Below are 25,984 nucleotides of genomic sequence, written 5' to 3'. Positions count from 1 at the left end.
GCTGGGCTGGAAGTGGCTTGTTCTCTGGTGAGATGGGAAGCAACAGAGTGTTAAAAATCAGAGGAGGCTAGTGGCGGTGGCCCAACTCTGTGCCCTCCCCTGGCGTGCGCGCACACACACACACACATGTGCCCTCATCCACATGCCCACACACGCACATACGTGAATGTCTTCAGCATCCCCACAAAGATGAGCTGGGCAGCTCTGCATGGAGACGCAGGAGCAGACAGGCTGGAGGAGCTCAGGGTAGTTTCAGGTGTGGCCAGTGTCCCGCTGGCCCTGCTGTCTGAGCGCTAATTACTAAGTGGATGGGAATTGACAGTTCGTGTCCCCCTCCAGTTAGCTGGGCCAGCTGGAGAAGCAGAGAGGGCTCCATGAGAAGGAATTAATGATCCAGACACATTTTGAAAGAAAATAAGCCCTGAATTCAGCTTGGCTAGAGACACAATCTTCCCCGTGATGATTTGTGGGGAAACTGAGGCCCAGGGTCACCCAGGGAGCCAGTGGCAGAGCTGGGAAAGAGCCGTGGGGCCTGACTCCCAGTCCCATGCCTCCTGCTCCAGCCCATGCTGCGTGCCCCTGGGGCTAGGAGTCTCCCTGTTCTCTCAGCACCCTGCTGCCTGCCCCAGGGCTTCCCAGCCCCTCAGCCCAGAGCAGTGTGTCCCCTTGCAGATAACTCCTCCCAGGCCCATCCTGCAGGGTGTTGGGTGCTTCCCCAGCGGCGCAGCCAGGCCTGCTCCAGTCGCCTCCAGCGAAAGCAGAGGCAGTGCCCCCCAGCTGCGGATGGGGCCCCCTCAGCCGTGATTACACGTGGGGAGCCTGGAGAGGAAGGATAAAATGCCTTCCCCAATCGATCACTGCTGCTATCAGACACCCCGCACCGGCTCTCAGCGTGATTGGCAGGCCCTGGCGCTCCAAGCCATTGCATTCCCGTCACATCCTCCATCCCGGCAACCCGGCTCCCAGCCCCAGCCACAGGGGGAAGGGACCCCGCGCCCCCTGCCTGGCAGGGAACGCTCCTGCCGTGGGGGCTGAGCAGACTATGTGCCAGTGCACCCCGGGCGTCCTATGCTTCAGCCTGTGCCCACCCGCAGCCCCCCCAGAGGGAGAGGACGGGTCCAGCTGGCTCCATGGGACGGGCAATCACCCCAGGGCATGACACAGGCACCGCTGGGCTGGAGTGGAACGGTCCTGGCAGAGCGGGACTTGGGACCGTCTGCTCCCAAAGCGGATGGGTCGCCCTTGGCCAGGGGTGGCTCTAGGCATTTTACCACCCCAAGCGTGGCAGGCAGGCTGCCTTCGGCGGCTTGCCTGCGAGAGGTCCCCAGTCCTGTGGATTCAGCGGCACACCTGCGGGAGGTCCACCAAAGCCGCGGGACCAGCGGACCCTCCGCAGACATGCCGCCGAAGGCAACCTGCCTGCCACCCTCGCGGCAACTGGCAGCGCTTGGCGCTTGGCGTACTGGTGCCTGGAGCTGCCCCTGCCCTCGGCTAATGGAGCGTCCCCAGGAGGCACTGGGACGGGGGGGTAGCTAGTGCTCTGGTACTGCGGCGCTTCTGGGTGTGTACATCCCCAGCATGGTTCAACCAGGTTGGCCCTGGAGAGGGGTAGGAGAGGTGTGGGGGGACATGCATGTCGCCTGCCAGAGTCCTAAGAGTTAACGTCCCAGCCGGCTCTGCTGCTGGCCGGGGGGAGCAGGGGCGTTTATGAGGATCGATTCCCCACTTAGCCACTATCTCGCTTTATTATTCACCTTTTATTCCCTTTAGAGGAGAAGCAGCCCCCTCCCCCCGTCTCCTTCCCCTCTGGCCTTTGTCTCTGATGCGCAGGGTTGTTGCTAGTGGCTGGGGGTGGGGAGCATCATTACCCGCCTTCCTTAAATCTTCCCAAGCAATCTCGCTCAGACAGCGGGTGAGATGAGCACTGGTTAATTAAGCCATGTACAGCCCCCCAAGCTGAGCCCTGCGACACTGCACCTGTCTTTTAATAACATGCACCGTTGGAAATCCCGGCCCCTCCCGAGCGCCGCCCCCGGGCTGGGGACCTGCATTTCCACTGGTTTATCCCCAGGTCCGACCCCCCAGCCCCCAGTCTGAAATTAAAACAACTAGTGATTGATAGCGATAAAGCAGCCCTTGGCCCATGCCCCCACCCCAGCCACTGCTGCACAGGAGGGCGGGGAGGGCTCTTCCCCATGGATGCTGAGTGGGGAGACAGCCGGGGTGTGGCCGGACTCAGGGCCCTGCCCGATGAAGGCAAGCGGCTAGCCGGTATCTGTCCCGTTTTCACCAGCCAGAAGGCTGGGCCGGTGCCCGCTGGTGCCATGGGCACAAGTGGCTCCTGCCATCATAGGCAGCTGAGCTGTTGCGGATTCGCTCCTCCTCTCCTTTGTTCAGTCTCCCAAGCAGAAAGTGTCACTTTTCCCAACCCCCCTCCTGGCTCAGGTTACAGCTCAGAGAGCTTCCTTCAAGGGAAGTTCCCCATCCCCAGTGTAACTCCCCTGCGACATTCCCAGGTCAAATCCGCTCTGCTCCCTGCTCCGTCATAGACGGATTCGCTGTGCCTAGCTGGAAGGGGTTGTGCCTGGCCTGAAAGGTCCATCCTGCAGGCCCCAAGGGCTAGGATTGGGATGGGGTTTGGGAACCACAGGCTGTAGTGCTTGGCCCTCTCCCAATGCCCCTGCCAGAGGGGTCAATCGTGCTGGGTCCGGTTCTCCCCTTAGCCGCTCTCCTGGGGGAAAGATCCCCCCCCCCAAGTCCCCAGATGGATTAGAACCAGCCTGACCCCAAGGCTACCCCCATCTGAGCCCTCTCCCTGCCCCCGCTGACTAGCCCTCGGCGCTAGCCAAGTGGCCGGCTGCGCAGCTCCCGGCTCCTGCTGCCCGCGCTCAGGACCCGTCTCTGCTGTCTCCTGCAGGCCCACGTTCCAGTACTTCACCTGGCACACCTGTGTGCTGGGCATCCTGGGCTGCGGCGTCATGATGTTCCTCATCAGCCCCATCTACGCCTCGGCCAGCATGGTCTTCATGCTGCTGCTGCTGCTGGCCCTGCACTACCTGTCCCCGAGCAGCAGCTGGGGCTACATCAGCCAGGCCCTCATCTTTCACCAGGTAAGCGTGGGCACCTCCCCTGGTTAAGTTAGCTGGGCTGGCCCCCTCCCAGGTAGCTCCCTGCTTCCCTGCTGGGAATTGGGGGCACTTTCCTCTCCTGCTGCCCTCCCCTTGCAGCCTCGGGAGTCCCTGCTCGTTCAGAGCAATCCCCCTCCCCGGCACAGCCTGTGCCTGGCCCCTTTCCCCAGCGCTGGGTTCACGCTCCCAGCGGCCTCCCCAGTCCCGGTGCGGGAGGCATGTCGCCCACCCAGCCTGTCATTTGGAGTCATCAGATCAACGCTGAAAACTCCCATTAGAGCTTAATGGACTCTGCTGATCGCCCGGGAGCAGCACCTCCGCGCGGAGCACTGGGGCAGCGTTTGACAGCTCGCACCTTGTTGTGGTTCCACCAGGCGGCGTGAGTGGAGCGGGGCGGGGGGTGTCTCCTTTTGCTGACACTGGTGTAAATCCAGGGGGACCCCGCGGAGTCAGTGGGGCTGCTCCAGAGTGACACACTGCAGGGCATGGCCAGCTGCCTTCGATGGTGGGCACCATCCCAGCAGCAGGCATGGTGGTGGGAGCCACACCCAGAGGCTTATCCCTATCTCTCATTACTCGACAGGCCTTGGCGGTGTCACTCCTGATGACGCCAGTGTGAGATCAGTCAGGCTCCGAGTCTGTGGGGCCAAGTGAGCGGGGCTGCAGGGAGCTCAGGGAGCTGGCTGGGCTGGGTGAACGTGGCTAGGGAAGCGGTATTTAGGTTTCTAATTTCCATGGAAAGCAGCGGCGTTAGGCTTGGAGGAGCTGGGCTGTGCCGTTTGCATTGCTCTGGCCCCAGCCTGGGGACCAAGGCCATGACTCACGCCCCCCAGGAGGGAGGGGGAGAGCGGGGAAAGCCACTGAGGCTCACTAGAAGTGAGTGAGGGCAGCAGGGGCCTGAAGCCACCCATACCTGCAGCACATGGTGTGAGTGTCACTGAGTCCCTGGGCGATGCTCTGGAACTGCTCCCCACAAAGCCAGGCAGGACTTTGGGGAGCCTCCTCTCCCTTGGAGCAGACTGTCTGCAGGGCAAGAAGCTCACACGGCTTCAGCTCCTGGATCTGGAGCATTCAGCATGTGCCCCTCCGTGCGCTTCCCACAGCGAGTCCACCCAGGCGGGGTCCTGGGGAAGACAGAGGGTCCTGCACCCCCACTTTGCAGTCAGGTGTGACTCTCAGCCAGCCAGTAAAACAGGTTTATTCAATGACAGGAACACAGTCCAAAACAGGTCTTGCCAGTACGGAAAACAAGACCCCTATTAGTTAGGTGCATCTGGGGCCAAGGGAGGCCACCGCCCCACTGGGAGGCCTGAGCCTCCCCGGGGCTCCCCTCCATTTCCCAGTCAGCTTCCAAAAACTCCCAAACCCCCTCCAGCCCCTCCTCTCTGGGCTTTGTCTCCTTCCAGGACCAGGAGGTCACCTGATCTCTCTGTCTCCAACATCTTTAGCATCCCTTTGCAGGGGGGCAGGGCCTGCCCATTAGTTGCCAGGAGACTTGGTCACAATGAGCCCTGCCCGTGCTTTGGGGCATCCGTGGGGTGGAGGTGGGAGGAGCGGCCACCGGTGGGGAGCTCGTTCCAGAGAATCAGGATGTTGTTTTCTTGTGGCTGAAAGGAAAGAGGGGAGGAAAAAGGTGAGGGTGGCTGCACAATTTCTGGCATAGGAGGAAGCATCCACCCGGCCTGCTTCAGCCCAACCTACCTAGCAGCCCCGCCCCCCCCAACATGCAGCAATCTTGTCCATTTCATCCCAAAGCTCTCGGCTCCCCAGGATCGGTGCTACGCCCCCAGCTATGGGACAGTCCCTTCGCCAGGCCAGAGCCCCAAGGCATCTCACTTCCTCCTGAGGAAGCCACGTGCGTCCTTAGCCTGGACCACTGGGGCTTCAGCCCTCCTGCTTCCCCCTGCGAGCTGAATCCAGCTGAGACAGACCCTGGTGGGGACTTGTCCACCCTTCAGGGATTAATGCACCTCACCCAGTATTTGCAGTGACGCTTAGTGTCAAAAAAGATCAGGTTTAGCAGTCAATTGGACACAGCCTAGGAAGTCCTTAGGGGAGCCCAGAGACTGAAGGTTAAAGCATAGTCCAAGACCCATTCTGGTTAGCCCAGAGCCCAGTCAAGCTGTAATTAACTCCATGTTCAGGCTCTGTCTCTCTCTCTCAGTCTGACCTCCCTGGGCAGTTCCCAGGTGAGAGGCTCGACTCCTTCCAATAGCCAAATCCGATCCCTCCACCTCACTCCTTCCCAGTTCTTTGTTCTCAGGCTGGGGATTTTGCTCAGCTTCCATGCTGAATGGTGGAGAAACCCCTTTCCCTCTGGGCATTAGTTGCCAGGTGTCAATGTCCTGGTGACTGGATTTGCCATGGTCTTCTCAGATTTTCCACTGATATGGGGTCAGCCTCAGCCTGCCCTTTTTAAGGACCCATTCAGGCTCAGACAGGTGACGTTCATACCCATATCTCTCGCTTGGCCTGCCCTGAGAACAAATGGTTCCTCCCCACCTGCCACTGAGTACCCATGTGAAATACAGGAGAAACCGAGGCACATATGGGCTCATAAAAATGTCACAATAAATTCCCACTTTATCACACAAACCATCTGGAAGTCAGTGCCTGCAAGGGCTTCACCTCTGAAATGCAGCCACCTCTGGGGTAGAACGTGGCAGCTATCTACCATGCAGCCATTTAAGGCAGGAAGCAAAAATGACTGTGCAGGGGGCAGACCAATGGTGAGCAGGGCTCAGGGGTTGTATGAAATCCCCCTGGGGGTTCCCGTAACCAACAGGCAAAGAACCAAGCAGCCCGGCTGAACCCAGCATGCTCCTTGGGGACCCCCGAGTGGGAGCTCAAACCCAGATGCTCCCACGACACGGAAGATTTTCTCTCTCAACCTCTCATTGCCGCCAAACCAGGGTCTTGGCCTGGGTACCAGGCACAGATGGTGGGCTAGGGGAATAATCTGCGTATGTTGTGTAGTGGGAAGTGACCTTTCTTCCCTGTGCAACATTACCCCAGAAACTGGGCTCAGACGCACTTGTCCCCCATAATGAAGACAAATGCCAGCGGCAGAGTCTAACCCGGTTAGCCTGTGCCGCACGGGGGCGTCTCTCTGTCCGTTTCTGCCGCATGCTCCCGGGCCGGGGGAAAGGAGCTGGGTTAGAAGAAGTGGTGAAGCAGGAGGGCCGGACTCAGCCGGGGCCGGAGAGGTGCAATATTCATAGACTCTCAGGGCCGGAGCCTCGGCAAAGCTGCATTGCACGCAGGGAAGCTGCTCCAGTGCATCCCAGCGGAGGATCTGGCCCAGGGACACTGGAAAAGCCCTGTTGGACCCCGACACCTGCCCCTATCCAGGGGCTCAGACAGGACTGGGCCTGGGGACCCACGTCTCTGGGGCTGAAGTGAAGCAGTGATGGGTGTGCCACAGAGCGGCCCTGGCAATAGGGTAGTGCCCACACTGAGCTAGGCACTGCCCACAGGCAGGCAGAAACAGCAGCTCCCGCCATGCCTGGTGCAGCTGGGCCCCGCCTGGCCAGGCTACCAATTGGCTCGCTTAGTCGCCCCTTGGAACTAGGGTCCAATGGGAGTTAGGCACCGCAGCCCCTTTCAGGAGCTGGACCTCAGGCCTCTGGAGGGTCTTTGCCAAACCCCTCCCTGGGCGGTGGGGTCTCCTGGGGCCCTGCAGAGGGACTCTCCCCTCCCCAGGGGTGGGGTGCCTGAGGCTGCCTGCACCTGTGGGGCAGCGTGTGCCCTAGTGTAGACGGGGCTTGGGCACTGATGGGACTTGACGGGGAAGATGCTGCAGCCCCACCTGCCCCAGCGCTCACCCTACCCTGCCACAGGGCAGCTATTGGCCCTCCCTGCGGGAGGAGAAAAAGCTGCCCCCACTGCCCACTCCCCCCAAGCCCTGTCTAGCCTCCCTGCCCCTCCCCCCACTACCAGCATGGCTGTTCACCCTCTCCCCCCAACCTCCTCGGGCAGCCAGGGGCAGTGTCTCATTTCTGTGTCTGCGGCAGGTGGGCGGCTCCTCCCAACTCCACACCGTCTCCATGGTGCATTTAACCAGCTCAGCAAGGAGCTGCCTGGTGCCTGGGCCAGGCCTGCCCTCCCCGCACTCAGGCTGCCACCCCCAGTGCCCATGCCAGGCATGCCCCCCCACACCTGCTCGTTACCCCATTGCTTTCTCCCGATGGACCCAGAGCTGGGTCAGCCTTCGGCCAGGATGAGTGGGAGGGGCGGGGGCAGCTGCGTGAGGTGGTGCCCATGACAGGCACACAGACCATGCCAGGCTGTCTTCAGGCAGGTCAAGGGCTAACGAGATGCCAATGAATCTGCCCCACCTCCCCTAGTCTATCCGCCCTGACCACCCGCTCTGCCCCTGCCACCAGGTCCGGAAGTACCTGCTGATGCTGGACGTCCGTAAGGAGCACGTCAAGTTTTGGCGCCCCCAGATGCTGCTGATGGTGCAGAACCCCCGGTCCAGCGTCCAGCTGATCAGCTTCATCAACGACCTGAAGAAGAGCGGCCTGTACGTGCTGGGCCACGTGGAGCTGGCCGAGCTAGGTGAGAGCAGGGCCTGGCACAGCGACAGAGCAAACCCCATGCGATCCAGGCCGCAGAGGAGCAGAGCTCGGGCTGAGGGTGACGCCAGGTGGGGGGACCCCAGGAACCGCTCTTGCGGGGGGGATGCCTCGGAGCCGAGCTCCCCCCCGGACGTGGGGCCCGGGGCTGGCAGCTCGGGGAGAGGGCTGTTCTCACCGCCAGCCGCAGCGTGTAGGGCCTTACTCTGCCCCATCTCTCCCCAGACTCCCTGCCCTCCGACCCCCTGCAGAGCCAGGCCGACTCCTGGCTCCTGCTTGTCGACAGGCTGAACATCAAAGCCTTCGTGAATCTCACGCTGGCCGACTCGGTGAGACACGGCATCCAGCAGCTGCTCTTCATCTCCGGCCTGGGTGAGTCCCCGCCCGCCTCACGGATGCCACTCCCCACCTGCAGCCCCCGTGCTGGGCGCTGCGGGAGGGGGGCCCACGGTCCAGCCACCAGGGTTACTGCCTGCTGGTGCCTCTCCTGGCAGCTGTGGGGATGGAGCAGAGATGCTGAACTGCCCTGCCCTGCCCACTCCCTGCTTGGGGCAGCCGCGGGCTTCGGGGCCGGTGGAGCCTGGGAATGCCCGTGTATCCCTCCCTGCCCTCGGCCTGGTCATGAGCTGGGGGAGCACTCTGTGTGCGTGCCAGGGCGTCTCACCTGCGTGTGGGTGCTGCCCCAGCCCTCCCCTGCCAGGTGGTGGGAGCCGGTGGTGACACAGAGCTCGGGCATGGCATGGCTTCGCTCCCCCCCCACCAGCTTACCCCCACTTCTCGCCGAGGGCATGGTGCTCAGCCGCGGCAGAGCGCGAGGGCTGGTGTGACGGACCCACAGGATTGGGGCCATGGGCCCAGCTTTGGAACAGTCTCTGGGAGGCCCCCTGCAGCGTGCCAGACCCCCGAGGGGTCTCATCTTCCTCCATGGTGAGCCCCACGGCTTCACCCACTCCTTAGGCTGGGCCTTTGGGCCTGCAGCCCCCCTGCTTCCCATCAGCAGCTCTGCTCAGCCAGTCCCACTGAGGCAGCCCCCTGAGGGAGACCTGTACAAACTCAAGGGCAACGCAGCCCTTCGCCAGCACCCGCAGGGCGCTCAGCCAGCGCTGGCACCCAGACGGGTTTACTAGTCAAAGGACGCAGCACAGGGCGTCGTTGGTGAGCCTAGAGCAAAGACAGTTGCAGCCTGGGCCATCCTGGTCAGCCGAGCCCCAGCCCCCCGGTGATCTCTCTGTGTCTCCATTCAGGTGTGGGCCCGGACTGCTCCCCACAGCCCCCACTTCACTTCCAGCTCCCCCCTGCCCCAGCCTTTGTTCCCCTGCTGGGCAAACACTGCGGCTTGGCGTTGCTGTCAAAGTCCCAGTGATTGGGTTTGCCATTGCCTTCTCAACTGCTCCATTGCTATGGGGCCCAGGACCCAGACAGCTGGAAGCCAATAGTGTCTGAGCCTCTGCAGAGAACAAACAGCCCTTTCTGCCCCCTAGATGGCCCTGCAACATATAGGGGAAACTGAGGCACACATCAGCTTGATAACAATAGTACAGAAAATCCCCACCTCCTCACACCTGGCCCCGCAGTTCAATAGTCCCTGGCTCTGCACAGTGGGGCAAAGCGGTGGTGCGCTGAGTCAGCTAGAGAGGCAGAGGGAGGTGCGATGGGTCATTGCCAGCCTCGGGGCTGCGCTGAGGGCAGGCCGGCCACCAGCACAGGGTACCTGGCTCTGGAGGCACTGCCCCCAAGCACCGCATGGCATGGATGCGCTGGCTCTGCGCTCCCAGGCTGGGCGGGGACTCCGGGAGCGCTTGGCTGGCAGGGTGACGTCTGTGAGCAGCCAGCCCCAGCAGCTAACTTCGGGCCGCGCTCTCTCACAGGTGGCATGAGGCCCAACACCATCGTGCTGGGCTTCTACGACAGCGCCACGCCCCGGGATGGGCTGGCGCAGCACCCGGCCTTCGAGGGCATCGAGGAAGCGGCGCAGCTGATCTTCCCGCCAGTGCGGGGGGCTGCGGCCCCCAGGAGGCTGTCGCCCCAGGAGTACGTGGCCGTGGTGGCTGACGCAGTGAAGATGCTGCGGAACGTGATGCTGGCTCGCTCCTTCGAGCACTTCGACAAGGCGCGGGAGCCCTCCATCGACGTCTGGCCCCTCAACCTGCTGCGACCTGACAGCGCCCGCTACGCCGACACCTGCAGTCTCTTCCTGCTGCAGATGGCCTGTGTGCTCAGCATGGTACGCTCCTGGCGCCGCGTCCATCTCCGCCTCTTCCTGTGCGTGGAGACCGGGGCCAGGACCCGCGGGCACGAGGACAAGCTGCGCCAGCTGCTGAAGGAGCTGCGCATCCAGGCTGCCATCCGCATGGTGCCCTGGGACGCCGTGGTGGCCTTGCACTGGCAGAAGCAGCAGGAGCAGCGGGCCAGGCCAGTGGAGGCAGCCATGAACTTCCCTGGCAATGCCACCTGCATCTCCGATGAGTACCTGAAAGCAGCCAACAGGCTGATCCTGGAGCAGAGCCCCTCGCCCACCATCCGCTTCCTCTACCTGCCCCGGCCCCCCGCTGACACCAGCCTCTACCCCAGCTACCTGCACCAGCTGGAGCTGCTCACCCGGGACCTGGGCCCCACCCTGCTGGTGCACGGTGTCAGCGCCGTCACCAGCACAGAGCTGTAACCCAGCCCAGCCCCCGGGCCTGGCACAGCAACAGGCAAGGGGACTGCGGCACTCGGACCAGGCCGGCTCAGGGCCTCCGGGGCCGGGTTCTCTGGCAGAGAACCTCCCCAAGCTCTCCCCACATGCCGCCCTCACCCAGGGACTCCCTACACACACCCTGCACTCACTCAGGCCTCCTGCACCCCCGCTGCTGCTCTGCCAGCGGGGTGCTGTGGCAGTCCTGGCAGGCCCACCGCTGGTAATTGCCGGGACTCGGACTGCCCCAGCTGGAGAACCGGTCAGCCCCTGAGAAGCTTGGGCAGCGGCAGTGACGGGCACGGAGACTCCGGTCAGCCCGGGTGGTGAAAGGCCGGTTTTCAGGAGACACGAGCACGTGACGAGCGCTCTGGAGTCTCCACGTTACCTGGTGGGCTGGGATCTAGGGGGTGTGGAGGGGAACAAGAGCCTGGCAGGTAAATGGCCCCAGCCCAGCGTGGGTGATGGGCAGGGCCCGTGCCCAGAAGCTGCCCGTAACTTCATTTGCACTGAAACGTGTTACTGAAATAAATCTGCCATGGGAGGCTCCAGGCAGAGCCCTGACCAGGGTTATTGAGTGTCTGGGTTTGCTGCTGCCCTCATGTCTCCAGCTGTCCCCTGCGGGTGCCCAGGTGCAGCACATGCCCACCGGCAGCCTGACCCCGCCCCGTTTGCTGTGGGCGTCCCAGGAAAGGAGAATTTGCAGGGGGATAATGTAGCTCTGGGGATGGTCCCGGGGAGCTTCCGCCAGGTGTGACAAGCAGCCAAGATGGGCTTGCTAAGCTCCCAGAACACAGCTACAGCCCCACTACAGACCCCCCCCCCCATCTTGGCTGCCTGAGGGAGCTGGGGCAGCAATGGTGGCAGGCCGTGGATCCCAGAGCCAGAGCTGCTAAGTAACCCTGCCTGTGTCCCAGCAGACACAGCACCAATGGGGCCTGACCATGGACAGTCTGGTCTCTCTTAACAGTGGGGCAGCGCCTGCTCCCGAGGCTGCCAGCCCTGCCCTGCCCAGGGGCTGGGGCAATGGGGGGGAGCCGACAGCTGGATCACGCTGCTCCTGTGTGCGGCTGGGGCTCAGAATCCTCCCCCCGCACCCGCAGCTGCCATTGTGGGTAATTCACTGGCTTAGGGAGCAGCAGGGTGTCCCTCTCCCTGCTTCCCCCATCGCTGACCCCCCACTCCGTGGGGCCCTGATCCCTCTTCGCCGCCCCATAACCACCCTGCATCAACCTCCCTGCTGGGCTCTGCTCCCCACATTGCAGCCCCCGCCCCTCGCATCACCATTGCCTGTGGGGCTCTTCCACCCCATCACCACCCGCATCAACCTCCCTGCTGGGCTCTGCTCCCCCCATTGCAGCCTCCACCCCTCGCATCACCATCGCCTATGGGGCTCTGCCACCCCATCACCACCCGCATCAACCTCCCTGCTGGGCTCTGCTCCCCCCATTGCAGCCCCTTCCCCGCTGCATCGGCACTGCCTATGGGGCTCTGCTGCCCCATCAGCACTCTGCATCAACCTCCCTGCTGGGCTCTGCTCCCCCCATTGCAGCCCCCGCCCCTCACATCACCATCACCTATGGGGCTCTGCCGCCCCATCACCACCCTGCATCAACCTCCCTGCTGGGCTCTGCTCCCCCCATTGCAGCCCCTTCCCCGCTGCATTGGCACCGCCTGTGGGGCTCTGCTGCCCCATCACCACCCTGCATCAACCTCCCTGCTGGGCTCTGCTCCTCCCATTGCAGCCCCCGCCCCTCGCATCACCATCGCCTATGGGGCTCTGCCACCCCGTCACCACCCTGCATCAATCTCCCTGCTGGGCTCTGCTCCCACTATTGCAGCCCTCGCATCACCATCGCCTATGGGGCTCTGCCGCCCCAGCACCACCCTGCATCAACCTCCCTGCTGGGCTCTGCTCCCCACATTGCAGCCCCCACCCCTCGCACCACCATCGCCTATGGGGCTCTGCAGCCCCATCACCACCCTGCATCAACCTCCCTGCTGGGCTCTGCTCCCCCCATTGCAGCCCCTTCCCCCCTGCATCGCCACTGCCTGTGGGACTCTGCCGCCCCATCGCTAACCCTGCTGGGCTGTGATCCCCCTGTGCCCACAATCACAGACCCTCATCTCCACTCCTGCTGGGCTCTGAGCCCACCTGGTCTCCCCATCGTCCCCCCAGGGGTTCCAGCAAGGATGCATGTGTGGGGCGGGCACATTGGCCTGTCCTTAGCCCCTCGCAATTAGCATGGGAGCCCAGCGCTCCAGCCTCGTAAATCTCTTGGGTGAGAGTCACCAACGGCGCTGCCGGCTGGCCCCCAGCGCAGTGTGTGGCGGATCAGCAGGGAGCGCCTGGCTGGGAGCTGGGCGCAGGGCCCGGCCTGGCATCCCCCAGCCTCAGGCCAGAGCCTGGGGGCCAGCCCTGGGGGCCTGTGTGGCTCCAGGCCGCCGAGCCAGGCGGTCGCTTGAGCGGCTCTGCCAGTTACACCAGCAATTTCTCCTCCGCCTGACAGCAGTCGGGTTCATCTCGAGCCGGGAGCTATTGATTAGGGGGAGGGGAGGAAATTGCCTCGGTGACGGCAGATAAATATATCAGCCGCCTGCCACGTCGCCATGGGCTTTGCAAGCTAAAAGATGATGGATCGCTTCCTATTAGCCCCGGAGCAGGTGGGGGATTGCAGGGGGCTGGCCGGGGGCTGGGAGGCAAAGGAGCCGGGGGCGGGGGGAGGGAGGCAGTGTCATTCCAAGGCACTTTGCACAGAGTCGGGAGAACCCAGGCATCCTGGCTGGTCCTGAGTGCAGCCGGCTTGGGAGGGGCTGGCACAGGAGCACTGAGGCGAGTCCCAGGCCTGCTTCATGCCAGCCCCCCTGGAGCCCATAACGAGTAAATGCCGCCTGTGATTGGCGCTGACGCCCTCAGCTTCTCCCCAGGCCTGGCACAGTCTGGTGCCCACTTCCCTGCTGCGAGCTGCTGCCCTGCCGTCGGGGGAGCAATGCACACACAGCAACGTGTGCCAAGTTGTTTGGCCCAGGACACTGCGTGGGAGGCTGGGCAGAGACCTACCAGCCTGGGGAGCAGCAGTGTGGGTGGTGTCCTGGGGACGGTGCCAGGCTGGGCTGCCGCTCTGCTACAGGGGCACCTGCACGGCCCATGACCCAGGCATGGCCGTGGAGGGTGAGAGTGCCCTGCAGACGAGTGGGCGTGGGCCCAGCCTCAGCCCCCACAGCAGGGCGGTGTGTGCAGAAGTGCCAGCAGGCCGCACGGCCCGGGCCCCTGTCGCAGACCAAGCCCTGCTCAGGGGTTCCTTGATTTCAGCCTGGGGCTGGACTGTCTGAGCAGATTCCCACATCTCTCTGGAGCTTCGTGATAGCCTGGCCCAAGGGTCACCCTGCTGGCCCAGCCAGGGCCCTGAACTCCAGCGTCGGCCAAGTGCCAACGTCCCTCCCACCAGGCCAAGCAGGGCCCGAGTCCCAGCATCCCAGCCACCGACCTAGCCAGGGCCCTAAATTCCAGCATCCACCCCGAGCCCCAGCGTGTGTCCCCCACTGGCCTAGCCAGGGCCCGAGCCCCAGCATCCCACCCGCCAGCCCAGCCAGGGCCCGAGCCCCAGCATCCCAGCGGCCGGCCCAGCCAGGGCCCGAGCCCCAGCATGTGTCCCCCACTGGCCTAGCCAGGGCACAAGCCCCAGCATCCCACCCGCCGGCCCAGCCAGGGCCCGTGCCCCAGCATCACCCCCTGAGACCCAGTGTCCCCTCCCCCGCCCTTCCACCAGCCGAGCCAGGACCTGAGCCCGTGTCCACCCCCCCCCCCCCCGCTTCCAGTCAGCCAGGTGGGGCCACCCCAGGGTTGAAGGCGAGCGCCTCCCACACACAGAGGCCCCCATCCTCCCAGCAGTGCCCCTCTCTGGACTCTGCACCAGCCCCCCCAGGCATGGCCCTGTGAGCCAGTGCCCGTGGCGGGGTGGGGGGAGGGCCTTGGCCAACATTTGTCATCGCCGGTCACCTCTGCCACGCGGTGTCTCCAGATAAATCAGCCGGGAGCCAGGGCCGTGCTTCAGGCGGCATCGCTCCGAATGTCAAGTTGTCAAAGCTCAGAAAGCGCCTCCCCCAGCCCCAGCCTGTCGCCATCAATTCCCCGTCAGGGGATGCAGGGCCTGACAGCGACGGCTGCTCCATACCAAGGAGCCCAGCACCGCCTGAGAGCCTGGCACCTCGCATGGTGCCCCTGCCCACAGGACCTGCCTCAGCCCCTCAGCCTTGGAGAGGTTGGGCTCATGGGGAGGTGGGAGCAGGTCCTTAGCACCACTCCGCAGCACCTCCTTTGGGAGCAGCATCCTCGGCCAGCGTCTGCTAGAAAAACAAGGAGGCCGGTGCCATTTCAAAGACTAACAGATTTATTTGGGCGTAAGCTGTCATGGGTAAAAACCCTCACCGGACTCCTTGTTGTTTCTGTGGATGCAGATACACAGGGCTCCCCCGATACCTGAGTGTCTGTCTGCAGGGGGTGTTAGCACCCCAGCCTCAGAAGGCTGGTGCCCAAAATGGAGAGGAGACAAACTGCTCTCCTAGGGGCAAGTCCCTGGGGCTTGGCTGGCACCACATGGGAGCAGAGCAGGGCAGGCGGGAGGGCCGCCCGCGGCACTGAGAGCGACCCCAGGAGAGCGTGTGCAGAGGATGCTGGGAAGAGCGGGTGGGATGTCAGCAGAGCGTCGCAGGGGCCAGGGACCAGCGCAGTGGGCAGCAGCACTCTGCCCTGTGAACGACAGGCAACGTGCTCCCTAAACACACACATCCCTGACACCGTGTCACCCACCCCCCGGCACAACCCCTGCACACACACACACACCCCTTCCCCTGCCCCCACCCATGGGTGCTCAGTGCTGGGGTGGAGTGTGGGGTCACCCCTTCACCTCACACATTCCTGCAGCTGCTGAATTTAATTCCGACACCAGCCTCTGTGGGGGAGAGGAGCAGAGGGACCTCCCCCCAACCTCAGCACCCCAGCCATGGTACGCAGCCCAGCCCTCTGCATGGGTACCAGTGCCTAGGACGAGACAATTGACACAGGCGAGTGAGTCGGCCTGGGGAACTCCCTGCTGCAGGAGGCCAGGAGCTAGGGGAGCGGTTAGCCCAGCTAGCCAAGCATCCCCAAGCTCCTCGCTTCGCCTGCACAGGCAGGAGACAGGGCTGGATGGGGGGAAGGGGAAGCCGAGACTGCTTCATGCTGGCTGAGACCATAACCCCCGCCCTCCAATGCAATCAACTGGAGGCAGCATGGCAGGGCCCCTCCCGGCCACCGGGGTCACGTGACCAGTGAGCTGAGGAGCTAGGGGGGTCGGGGGGGCAGGCGTCTTTGTTTGCTGGAGCCGTCTCAGTACAGTGGGGTCACTGGCCTGCAGGGCCCTGCGCTGGCTCCTGCCCCACAGCCGATTAGCACCGAGCTGTCTGATGAGGGGTCTCCCTGGTGCTCCAGCTGGCTGCCCCCCACCCCCAGCCTGGCTCGGTCAGCACCTGCAGACAGCTGACGGAGCGGCTGGAGCAGGAGCCCTGCCTGCCTGCCCCCCGCCCTGGGGACCAAGAGCAGGTGGGTGAGCCACCCCCCCCCCGGGCTGCTGCTGAGCGGGGGCCTTGCCCTCCTCCCCCCGCCCAGGGCAGGGGGCCCCCTCCAGCCCTTCCCAGCACCAGGTGCAAACCAGGCCAGCTTGGCTCTGGCTGGGCCCTGTGCATCCGTCTGTGGGAGCCAGGGCTGGACACTCCTGCTGTGGATCCAGCTACACCTGGTGATGGGGCGGGGGGGGGGGCCAGCGCAGACAGGCAAACATAGAGGGGTGCAGGGCGCTCGCTGGGCAGAGAGGGACTGGGAGCTGAGCCCGCTCTGCCAGTCTTGCTGGACACGGGCAGAGAGGTGACACCGTCCGGTCACTGTCTCCCAGCCCTCTGGGGTGCAGAGCTGGGGTTAACCCCCGGGCGAGCCAGGCACGGCCACAGAGAATCAGCCAGCCCAATGCCAGGTCAGATACCAGGGCACAGAGCGCCGGGGGCTGGGGCCTGTGCTCAGAGCTCTGCGGGGACAGCGTAAAAGGCAGCAGCCTGGGCCATGCCCTGTCTGGGCAGGGGAACGGCACGTCGGGGGGGCCGGGGCATTAGCGGTACCCGACGCCGGGCCAGCCGCACGGGGCCCATTGGGAAAAGGTTCAGGCACAAGCCAGAAGGAGCTGGGGTCTGGGAAAGCTGCCGGAGCAGAGGAGGCCAAAGCAGCTCAGTGGCCAGGGTTTCTCCAAGGGAAGCGTAAGCGGGGACTTAGCACCGCCATAGGGGGGAGAGTTCGGAACGTCCAGGGCTCTTGGGGGCAGCAGCTGAAGACCGGGAGCTGAGTGAGCCAGGCTGGGACTAGAACCGGGGGGTGTTACCAGGGAGGGGATTCACCACTGGAACAAGGCACCAGCTGGTGGGGGAGGAAGCTCTGTCACCCAGAGTCTTTAAATCCAGGGGGTGTCACTCTGGCTCGATCACAACTGGCGGGTGAGATGCAGCAATCCCTGGGCAAGGGTCTCTGGGCGGGGTGATGTGGGAGGTCAGACGAGATGGTCAGGATGGTCCCTTCTGGCCTTGCAAAGGATGAACAGAGGGAGCCATGACTCCGCTGCCAGGCAAGTCTCAGCTGAAGCACCGAAACCTGCCAGCACGCATCTGCTGCCGGGGCTGGTAACGCTGGTTAGATCCAGGCGTACGCTGCTTCGTCCCAGCTCTGCCGGTGCCCCTCACTCCCAACCCGCAGCCTCTGCCATCCCAGCCCTGAGTCCCAGACCCAGCTCTGCCAGTGCCTCTCACTCCTGAGAGCCCGGGATGGCGGGGACTAGAGAATTATTCGTACACCTGCCTTTCTACACAGCCCATCACCATGGTGCCCAGGCACTCCGGAACCACAAAGGGTTAATATCAAAGAGAGAAAACCCAGGTTTTGGGGGAGGGGCAAGGCTGTTACCTGGCTCATAAAGCATCAGTCGAGGCCCTGGGAGAACCTGACCCAGGAGTGGAGGAAAGTGCTGATGTGGCCAAGGCTACAGCATGGCTGATCGAGCCCAGTCCCAGGAGTGGGCACCCCCTCCCCAGCTTCGGCTGTGGCCGGAGATTGGCTTCGAGTGCCACTGATCCTATTAAAATAATTCTTCCCATCAAGCATCTGTAGCACTTAAACACTTGGCTCGCACAGGCTGACGCTCCGGATCATTTTCTTGCTCATAATTTTGTGGGTCACCTTGTCGAGAGCTGCTAGCGTCTCGCCCGCTGGGGCCGTTAACAGCAGCTCCTGCCAGCGGGGTCGGGATTATTCTTAGCTGGGAGCCAAGAATACCTGCAGAACTTCCTGCAGGGCGTACACAGGCCGTCCAGAGCCAAGGAGCTGCCAGGTTCCAGTGGAGCAGTCGGGGGGTGGATGCAGTCCTGCCCCGCCCCCCGCTAAGGGAAAGGGGCTGGATGGAGTTCCTGGCCCCCCCCAGGCGCCCAGCTCCAGCTGCAGTTTGAAGAGCTTGTTGGAGCTCTGAGGACATTCTGGTTTGGGGGCAGACCCGCTCGGACCGTGGGAGGGATGGATCTGTGCCCCCCCCCCCGCACGCATGGGGTCAGGAAAGCGGGAGGAGTCCGAGGAGAGACAGAGAATGAGGCAGAGACCTGGCGCTTCAAGCAGAGGACTCCCAGATGTAAGAACCAGCTCCACCTCCCCTTGTGACCTCGGGGCAGCCACATCCCTGCTTTGTGCCTCAGTTGCCCCATAAGGCAGGACTATGACCACCACCAACCCCCAATCAGTGGCGAGCTGTGAGCCATCCCTGATCAATGGGGCAGTGGGGGTGTGACAAAGTGGGAATGTTATTAATGTTTTCTCTAAGTGCTGTGTGGGTGCCTCAGTTTCCCCTCGGGTGTTTAGGGGTGTGTGATTGTTGCAGAGCCCTAAGGGGCCAGTGTGATCCTGTCTGCACAGAGAATGGCCGACACCCTATCTCCTGGAAACTGATGGCCTGGGCCCCTCCCCTGCAAAGGTGCCAACTGAAGGTGTTGGAGACCAAAGAGATCAGGTGAACTCCTAGCCCAGGAAAGAGACAAAGGCCAGAGAGGAGGGGCTGGAGGGGGTTTCAGTTGGGAGCTGGCCGGGGATGGGAAGTGAGGGCAGACGTGGGGGTCTGGCTCGCTGGACCCCAGAATGGACCCGGCCGAGGGGTCCCATCCTCTGTACCTACAAGCTCTGTTTTACTGTCATTAAATAAACCTCTGTTTTACTGACTGGCTGACATTCATGTCTGACTGCAAAGTGGGGGTACAGGACCTTCTGGCTTCCCCAGGACCCCGCTGGGGTGGACTCGCTGTGGGAAGCGCACGGAGGGGCAGAGGATGCTGAATGCTCCAAGGTCAGACACAGGAGGTGAAGCCGTGTGAGCTTCTTGCCCTGAACAAGTCTGCTCCAAGGGAGAGGAGGCTCCTCAAAGTCCTGACTGGCTTTGTGGGGAGCAGTTCCAGAGCATCACCCGGGGACTCCGTTACAGGGGGTCAGGGAGAACTATTTGCTGTGGGGCCAAGACAGTGTGGGGAGTGCAGACGAGAGGCAGGGTGGGCCCAAGAGAGAAGAGGACTCAGCCGGGCTCTGAATCCAACCCAGTAGAGGGCTGTGCTCTATCTGCCAGCAGCCCCAATCCACCCCGGGGCTGGGAGACCTTCACACCCAGGCCTGCTCCGGGTGCCCCTCCTGGCGTGCACGCCCCCAGCCCTGTGCAAACCAAGGCCCCATCCCCGCAGTCTGCACAGGGAAAGGGGGGGCTGGCTGGGGAGGGCCTCAAGCCCTCCACTGGTGCAGGAGCTCTCCATAGCAGCTGACCCTCTTGCCTGAACCCCCCGTTTCCCGCTAAGCCATTCCCAGCATGCTCCTGGACAGCGCTGCCCCCACTCCAGGGGCTCATGGCCTGAATGGAGGTGACCATGGGGACCCAACAACGGCCACAGAGACGAGTTGGGTCCTGATGGGGGGTCACCAAAGCAGGGGCAGACAGGGCCACTCGGAGGATTCAGGGGGCCTGAGTTCTTCGGCAGTGGGAGGCCCCCTGAATCCTCTGGGCACTTCAGCAGCAGGTCCCAGGATGCAAGGACCCCCCACAACGGATCTTCGGGGAACTTCGATGGTGGGTCCTGGAGCAGAAGCACCCCCCACTGACGAATTGCCGCCGAAGACCCGGAGCGGAAGAAGCTCTGGGGGCCCAGGCCCCACCAGAGTTTTCCAGGTCCCCCGGAGTGAGTGAAGGACCCTGTTCCAGGGGCCCAAAAAAACTCTCATGGGGGCCCCTGTGGGGCCAGGGGCCTGGGGCAAATTGCCCCACCTGCCCTCCCCCCCGGGCGGCCCTGGGGGAAGATCATGGTGGCTGAGACAGGCAATGGGGCAGGGGTGGGAGTCGGTGGGGTGGGTCCTACCACACTGCGAGGAGGGAGATGGACTCCTGAGGGGATGGGGACAGAGCGTTAAGGCCTGGGTTCCCTCCTGCAGCCAACCGGCATCCCAGTGTGGGGACTGCGCCACGGGGAGTGTGGGCTGAGACATGCAAAGGAGACGCCCAGTAAGACAGAGAATAGATGCCGAGAAAGAAAGACGGATGAACAGATTTAGGGCTGGATAAACTCAGTGAGGGCTGAGTGGAGAGATGGCTCGATACACAGCAAAAGGGAGAGAGGGATGAACAGACAGCGAGGGATCAGGCAGACTGATGGATAGAGGGACAGGGCTGGTTCCGACCTCGCGCGCTTCCCCCAGCCCTCCCCCCAGCCCCTTTGTGGCAGAAATGCCAGGACGAGACAATAGACATTTTTATATTTCTTGGAAATTTCACGGCATTCATTTCAGCGCAAATAAAAGCTGTCATTGCCAGAGAAATGATACCGATCGGGCCTGAAAAGGCAGCAAATTACCCGCCTGAAAATGCACCGCCAGAAAAAAAATGCATATTAAACACACAAAGAGCCACTTTCCCATCAGCCGCGCTTCCCCCGATGCTACAGAATAACCACACTTTACATAATTCTCCCTCTCCACCTTCGAATTAATTTCACAGACACTGAGAGAGAAATGGAACAATCCCAGGGAGATGCAGAGACAACTGGCAGGGGCAGGGCAGAGCCAGCCTCTCACCCCATAGCTGTCCCCTGGAGCAGCCCCCTCACGGATCCCCATGCCCCCCAGGGAGACCATTCAATAGCTGTGGCACTTTTCAGGCTTACCTGGGGTGTCCAGGGTGAATCCAGTCTTTGCTCACCAAGGGAAACCTTCCCTGACTACCACGAGTGCTCTGCTCTGGGCTCCGTGAACCCTGCTCTGGCCCAATGCTGGCTAGCAATCTACCCACTCCACTGGTCACACTCAGCTGCCCAGTCCCTGATCTGGACACCCGCCATGTACACGACTCCACTCCGTCTGTGGGAGTGGGATGCCTCCGTTCCCTGGTTTCACCTCCGTTCACCGCGCTCCTGAGCACAAGACACGTGGATGTGTCTATAGGAAAACCAAACTGGAGCTTAGTTCACGGAGTTTGAGACAGAGATTCGAATAAAAGCAAGTCGAAGGGGTTGGAAACGGAAGGGTACAGGCGAAAGCCAAGTCTGTAGCCTGCACTTATTGACAAGTTACTTTCCTGGCTAATACAGTGTCACTCACCCAGTGGTTAGGTCTCCTGGTGCCTTTCCCGAGTCATCCCCGCTGGTGGCTCACAGCTGGGGCCATTTCTTCTGCTCTGACACAGTTACCAGCTGTTGTCCCTTAGCCCAGGGAGCCCCCTCTTCTGACAGCTCTCCTGGGGTTTGGGGGCCTTTGTAAATGCCTGGCCTAGACAGTAAACAACAGTGTGTCTCCGCGGAGGGATGCTCCCTGGTCTCAGAGTTGATGGAGTAGTCCAGAGACCCCGCCACACCTCAGGTGACGAGTCTCACTCCCAGGGTTTTGCAACCTACTAGTCTACATTGTACATCTTCCCCAGACAAACACCTTTCAACAGCCAGGACCATCAGCTGGTTCTTAGCTTTCAGCAGAAACACTGAGCAGATGGCTGGACGCAGGGGTGACATATCTGCCCGGGTATGGCTGTGTCACTCACGGACAGCCCCTTCCACCCTGAAGCACTCCAGATTGCGTGGCGCTGTGATCTGCAACTGAAATGCGGCCACTTCTGGGGTAATGCGTGGCAGCTGCTGACCAGCCACATGGTGACATGACACAACAAAAGGATGGGATGTGAAAAATGCTCCATCCTGTTTAAGCTGCAGGTTAGATCTGCCGAGGATGACAAGGAGTTCAATGAGGGTTCCTGCCCTGGCTCGTGGGGAAATGAGCTACAGGCCAACAGCCACGATTGCTCTGGGCCTCAGTTTAGCACCCACTCAGAGCCCTGGCATCGCGTGGTAGAGAAGGGACAAGTCTCTGCTGGCATGTTATAAAGAGTGAAGCTGCTGGATACAGACAGATTATCTGGTTTCCCCGGCTCCTAGCCTGTGCTGCCAGGGGCCCTGGCCTCTTTGCAGGAGAGGGTCTGGATTTCCAGGAGAAGGGGGTGCTCTGATGGAGACCCTCGCACACATGGGGGGTTTCCCGGGAAGGTGCTGTGGCATGAAATCAGGGGCTCAACTCCATCCTACTACAAACACAAGTGGTTTCAGCCATGTTGGCATTGCGGCCATCCAGTGATGGCGAGAAGCAGCCTGCCCCGCAGCCAGAGCCAGGGCACTGCCAGGCTGACAGGCGAGGGTACGGCGATCACCCCACTGGGTTATTATTGGTCCTGTAGCCCCACAGCCCATGGTGTGAAGAGCCAGGGGCGGATCTAGGTATTTTGCCGCCCCAAGCACGGCAGACAGGCTGCCTTTGGCGGCTTGCCTGCGGTAGGTCCTCGGTCCCGTGGATTCGGCGTCATGCCTGCGGGAGGTCCGCCGAAGCTGCAGGACCAGCAGATCCTCTGCAGGTATGCGGCCAAAGGCAACCTGCCTGCTGCCCTCGCAGCGACCGGCAGAGCGCCCCCCGTGGCTTGCTGCCACAGGCACGCTCTTGGTGTGCTGGTGCCTGGAGCCGCCCCTGTAGAGAGCTGTCCGCTCTGAGATGCAGCGGCCAAGCAGGACGTGGGGCTCTCGCTGGGTATTCCCACCACGCGCACCCCCGGACACATTCACCCCACGCTTTGCTCTGAATTCGCCAAGCCCCGCCACCCGCCGCGCCCTGCTGAGCATTCTGGGGAGCGTAGGCCAAGAGGCGTTTCCTGTATGAAGGAGAATGAAGGATCAGAGCTCCAGCTGCCCCATGTACCCAGCCTATGTGAGAGGCGGATGCTGGGCAGCTGTGGGCAAGGCTGGGAAAGGAGAGAACATGTTGAGATTATTTTGGCACAAGCCCTCCCCTCCCTCCCACGGGCCATTTTCCCCCACCCCTTTTAGCATTTTCAGACATTGCTTCTGCCCACATCCTGCCACCGCCTTCCTCACCCCAGCCCCCCCCGGGACGAAGTCACCAGGCCAGAAAAGGCTGGGACACCATGGAAGCACAAGGGGCCTTTTCTGGTATCCCAGCTGTGGCTGCCATGGCAACCCAAAGCAGCTTGTAGCTAAGAGCTGGACCTCAGCGCTCACAGCTGTAACCAGAAAATGATTAGGGTGGGGTTTCCCGTTCCCGTGCCCCTCACCCGGGGAAAGACACTGGGCTGAGAAGCTCCCAGGCCCAGGTGCTGAAATGCCTGGGAGCAGAATGAGAGCACGAACCCTAAAAGAAGAGCTGTCTCCTCTCCTGGGAGGGCTCAGGATGGGATTAGTGTCTTATTAACCACCCAGACAATCCAAGAGGAAATCAATTCTCTGGCCACTGTTCCCTCTCAAGCACACACATTGATTCATAGATTCCCAGCCAGGAGGAACCGCTGGGGTCACCTACTCTGACCTCCTGGATAGCCTAGGCCAGAGCCCTGCCCCGAAATAATTCCCAGAGCAGATCTTCTAGAAAAAAAATCCAATCTTGTTTTAAAAATTGTCAGCCCTGGAGAGTCCAGCAGGACCCTTGTCAGCTGTTCCAATGGAGAATTACTCTCACCGGTAAGAATGTATCTAGCTTCAAGTTCCCGCTGTGGTGTTAGCCCTTCCCTGCTAGATCAAAGATCCCACTGTTCAGTATGTTCCCAACCTCGGTACTGATCGGCTGGGATCAAGTCCCCCTTTAACTTTCTCTTTGGCAAGCTAAACAGATTGGAGTCCTTTGAGTCTATCCTTGTGAGGCAGGTTTTCTAATCCCTGAATCATTCTCCTGACTCTTCTCCGCACCTTCTGTAATCGATCAACATCCTTCTTGGGTTGTGACCACCAGAACAGTACACGGCATTCCAGCAGCGGTCGCACCAGTGCCAACTATAGGGGTAAAATAACCTCTCTGCTCCAACCTGAGACTCCCATTTAGACACCCCAGGATTGCATTAGTTCTTTTGTCCCCAGCCTTGCACAGGGAGCTCATGCTTAGCTGCTTAGCCACCGTGACCCCCAAATCTTTTTCAGCGTTACCGCAGAGCCCTGCTTTGTTATGGTCAGGCTGAGCCAGGCAGCACCTTGTAAACCTTGGGGGTTTTGAAGGGGCACAACAAAATCTGGTCCTAAAAGGTGCCTGCCCATTCACCAGTAACCCTGTGTGCAACACCTGCCTCTGCACACCAGGAACCTTTGCATGAAAACGGGCGTGGGTGTGGGGAAACGTCCACGCATACAATGACCTGGGCACTCCCGGAGAACCGTTTTTTTCAGAGTAGTTCAGCTCTGGAATTAGAAAAACATGACACCGAACACAGCACCTCAGTGGAATGATCCCAGAGCTCCCAGCTCAAGGGCGGGAGCCACCTGCTTGATGCTAAATATGAGGGTGAGGGAGGGTTGGCCCATGCTGGACTGTCTGTGCGGGTGGCCCCCCAGGGCCTCTTTGCAGGATTGTTGCACGTAGACAGGGGGCGCCCCCAAAGCTACAGGAGGAAGCAGGGGGCAGCTTTGGCTGAGAACAGCTAGAAGAAAGGGGAGTCAGAGTCCAGCCAGCTGCCTGAGGAACGGGGGGGGGGGCTTAGAATATGGGTGTGTCCTTTGCATGATCTTGGCCCACCCCCTGCCAGGATAGACAGGAGCTAGGCCCGCCCCCTGCCAGGATGGACAGGACCTAGGCCCGCCGCCTGCCAGGATAGACAGGAGCTAGGCCCGCCCCCTGCCAGGATAGACAGGAGCTAGGCCTGCCCCCTGCCAGGATGGACAGGACCTTGGCCTGTCCCCTGTCATGATAGGCAGAACTCTGGCCCATCTCTCCCACCACCACCATGACAAACAGAATCTGGGCCCACCCCCACCACGATGGATAGGATATTGATCCGCCTCGTGGCCATGACAGATAGGACCGTGGCCCGCCCTCTGCCTTGAGAGACAGGACTTTTTCCCGCCCCAGCCATGACAGACAGGATCTTGGACCGCCCCATGGCCATGACAGACAGGTCGGGTTCAGTGCTTTAGACCAGCAGAGCCCCACCTCCACTCCTCAGCTGGGATATGCTCCTTGCCTCCATTCTAGACAGCAACGCTCCAGCGCCTCGTTCATTTACCTGCATTTCTGTGTTGCCGGCCTGCCAAGGCTATAAACACCTAGGATGCAACATTTCTTTTCAAGAGGTCCTGGGGGACTGGAGGCTTTAAACACAGTTTAATTGCAGGTCAGATCCTTACAGGAAAATCTCTATTAAATCTCCAGATTATTAATAGCCTATAAAACCTGTTTATGGAACAGCTGTTGCGTGGCAAATATATCAGTGGGAATGTAAATTCCTCCGACGTGGCCTGGTATTCAAAAGGACACGGCCAAGTTAATTAGCTCCCGAAACCCAACACCCCTTTCAAGTGCCCCAGCTCTTTTCTCCAGCCATCTCCTTGTCTAGAGTTCATCTCCAAAAGGGCATTCTCAGCTCAGCCTTTATGGAGCACCTGCCTTTTCCTTGGTCTTTTAGTAACCATCCACACACGGCCCTTGGCAACCAGGACGTCCCTCTTCCCAGCCTCCAGAGATTTCAGGGCACATCGGCCAGCTCCCCGTGCTCTGTAATACGGCCCCCAAGGGAAGCCATGGAAGCCCAGCATTTACTGCAGCATCATGGGGCATCCCAGCGTGGCTGTCAGAGCCCTGGGTCAGAGCCAGCAGGGGGGCGCACGGAACATTAGTCTTTGCAGCCCCACCAGAATAGCGGCCAGTTCACTTAATTTTGTTATTTTTAATTTCTTATCAGTTAAAGGCTGGGTTTACATAAGCAGCAGCAAGGCCCTAAGTAGAAATCTAGAACTGGAGAGGAGCAGGTGCCCCATCAGACAGAGTGACAGAGTAGACTAGGGAAGGGACCGTCTTTACCGCTCAGTGTTTGGATAGATAGATAGATAGATAGAGTGGGTGGACGGATGGATGGAGACATAGACAGACAGACGACAATGCTCACACACACAGACGCAGTCCTTCTGGACACACGAGCACCAGAATAGACAATGCCAGTAGCAGTGATGTTACTCCCAGCAGTGCCAGGTTCTAGGGCGCT

The 25,984-nt window shown here is 61.5% G+C and overlaps 1 protein-coding gene across 1 annotated transcript in view; it reads left to right on the top strand.

Annotated features, from left to right (window-relative positions):
* Nucleotides 1-10,934, top strand: part of LOC115657957 (solute carrier family 12 member 9-like) — a 48,528-nt gene extending 37,594 nt beyond the window's left edge. Inside the window, exons 10-13 of the mRNA XM_030576339.1 lie at nt 2,918-3,110; nt 7,514-7,688; nt 7,931-8,077; nt 9,574-10,934. Of these exons, the coding sequence (XP_030432199.1) occupies nt 2,918-3,110; nt 7,514-7,688; nt 7,931-8,077; nt 9,574-10,367 (1,309 nt within the window). The 3' untranslated portion in view covers nt 10,368-10,934. The remainder of the gene's footprint in view (nt 1-2,917; nt 3,111-7,513; nt 7,689-7,930; nt 8,078-9,573) is intronic.
* Nucleotides 10,935-25,984: the final 15,050 nt, after the last annotated feature.

This window comes from Gopherus evgoodei, chromosome 9 (genome assembly GCF_007399415.2).
Source record: "Gopherus evgoodei ecotype Sinaloan lineage chromosome 9, rGopEvg1_v1.p, whole genome shotgun sequence".
In the NCBI taxonomy this organism is placed as follows: Eukaryota; Metazoa; Chordata; order Testudines; family Testudinidae; genus Gopherus; species Gopherus evgoodei.
The sequence above is the reverse complement of the archived record's forward strand: the minus strand, read 5'-3'. Positions and strand labels throughout refer to the sequence as shown.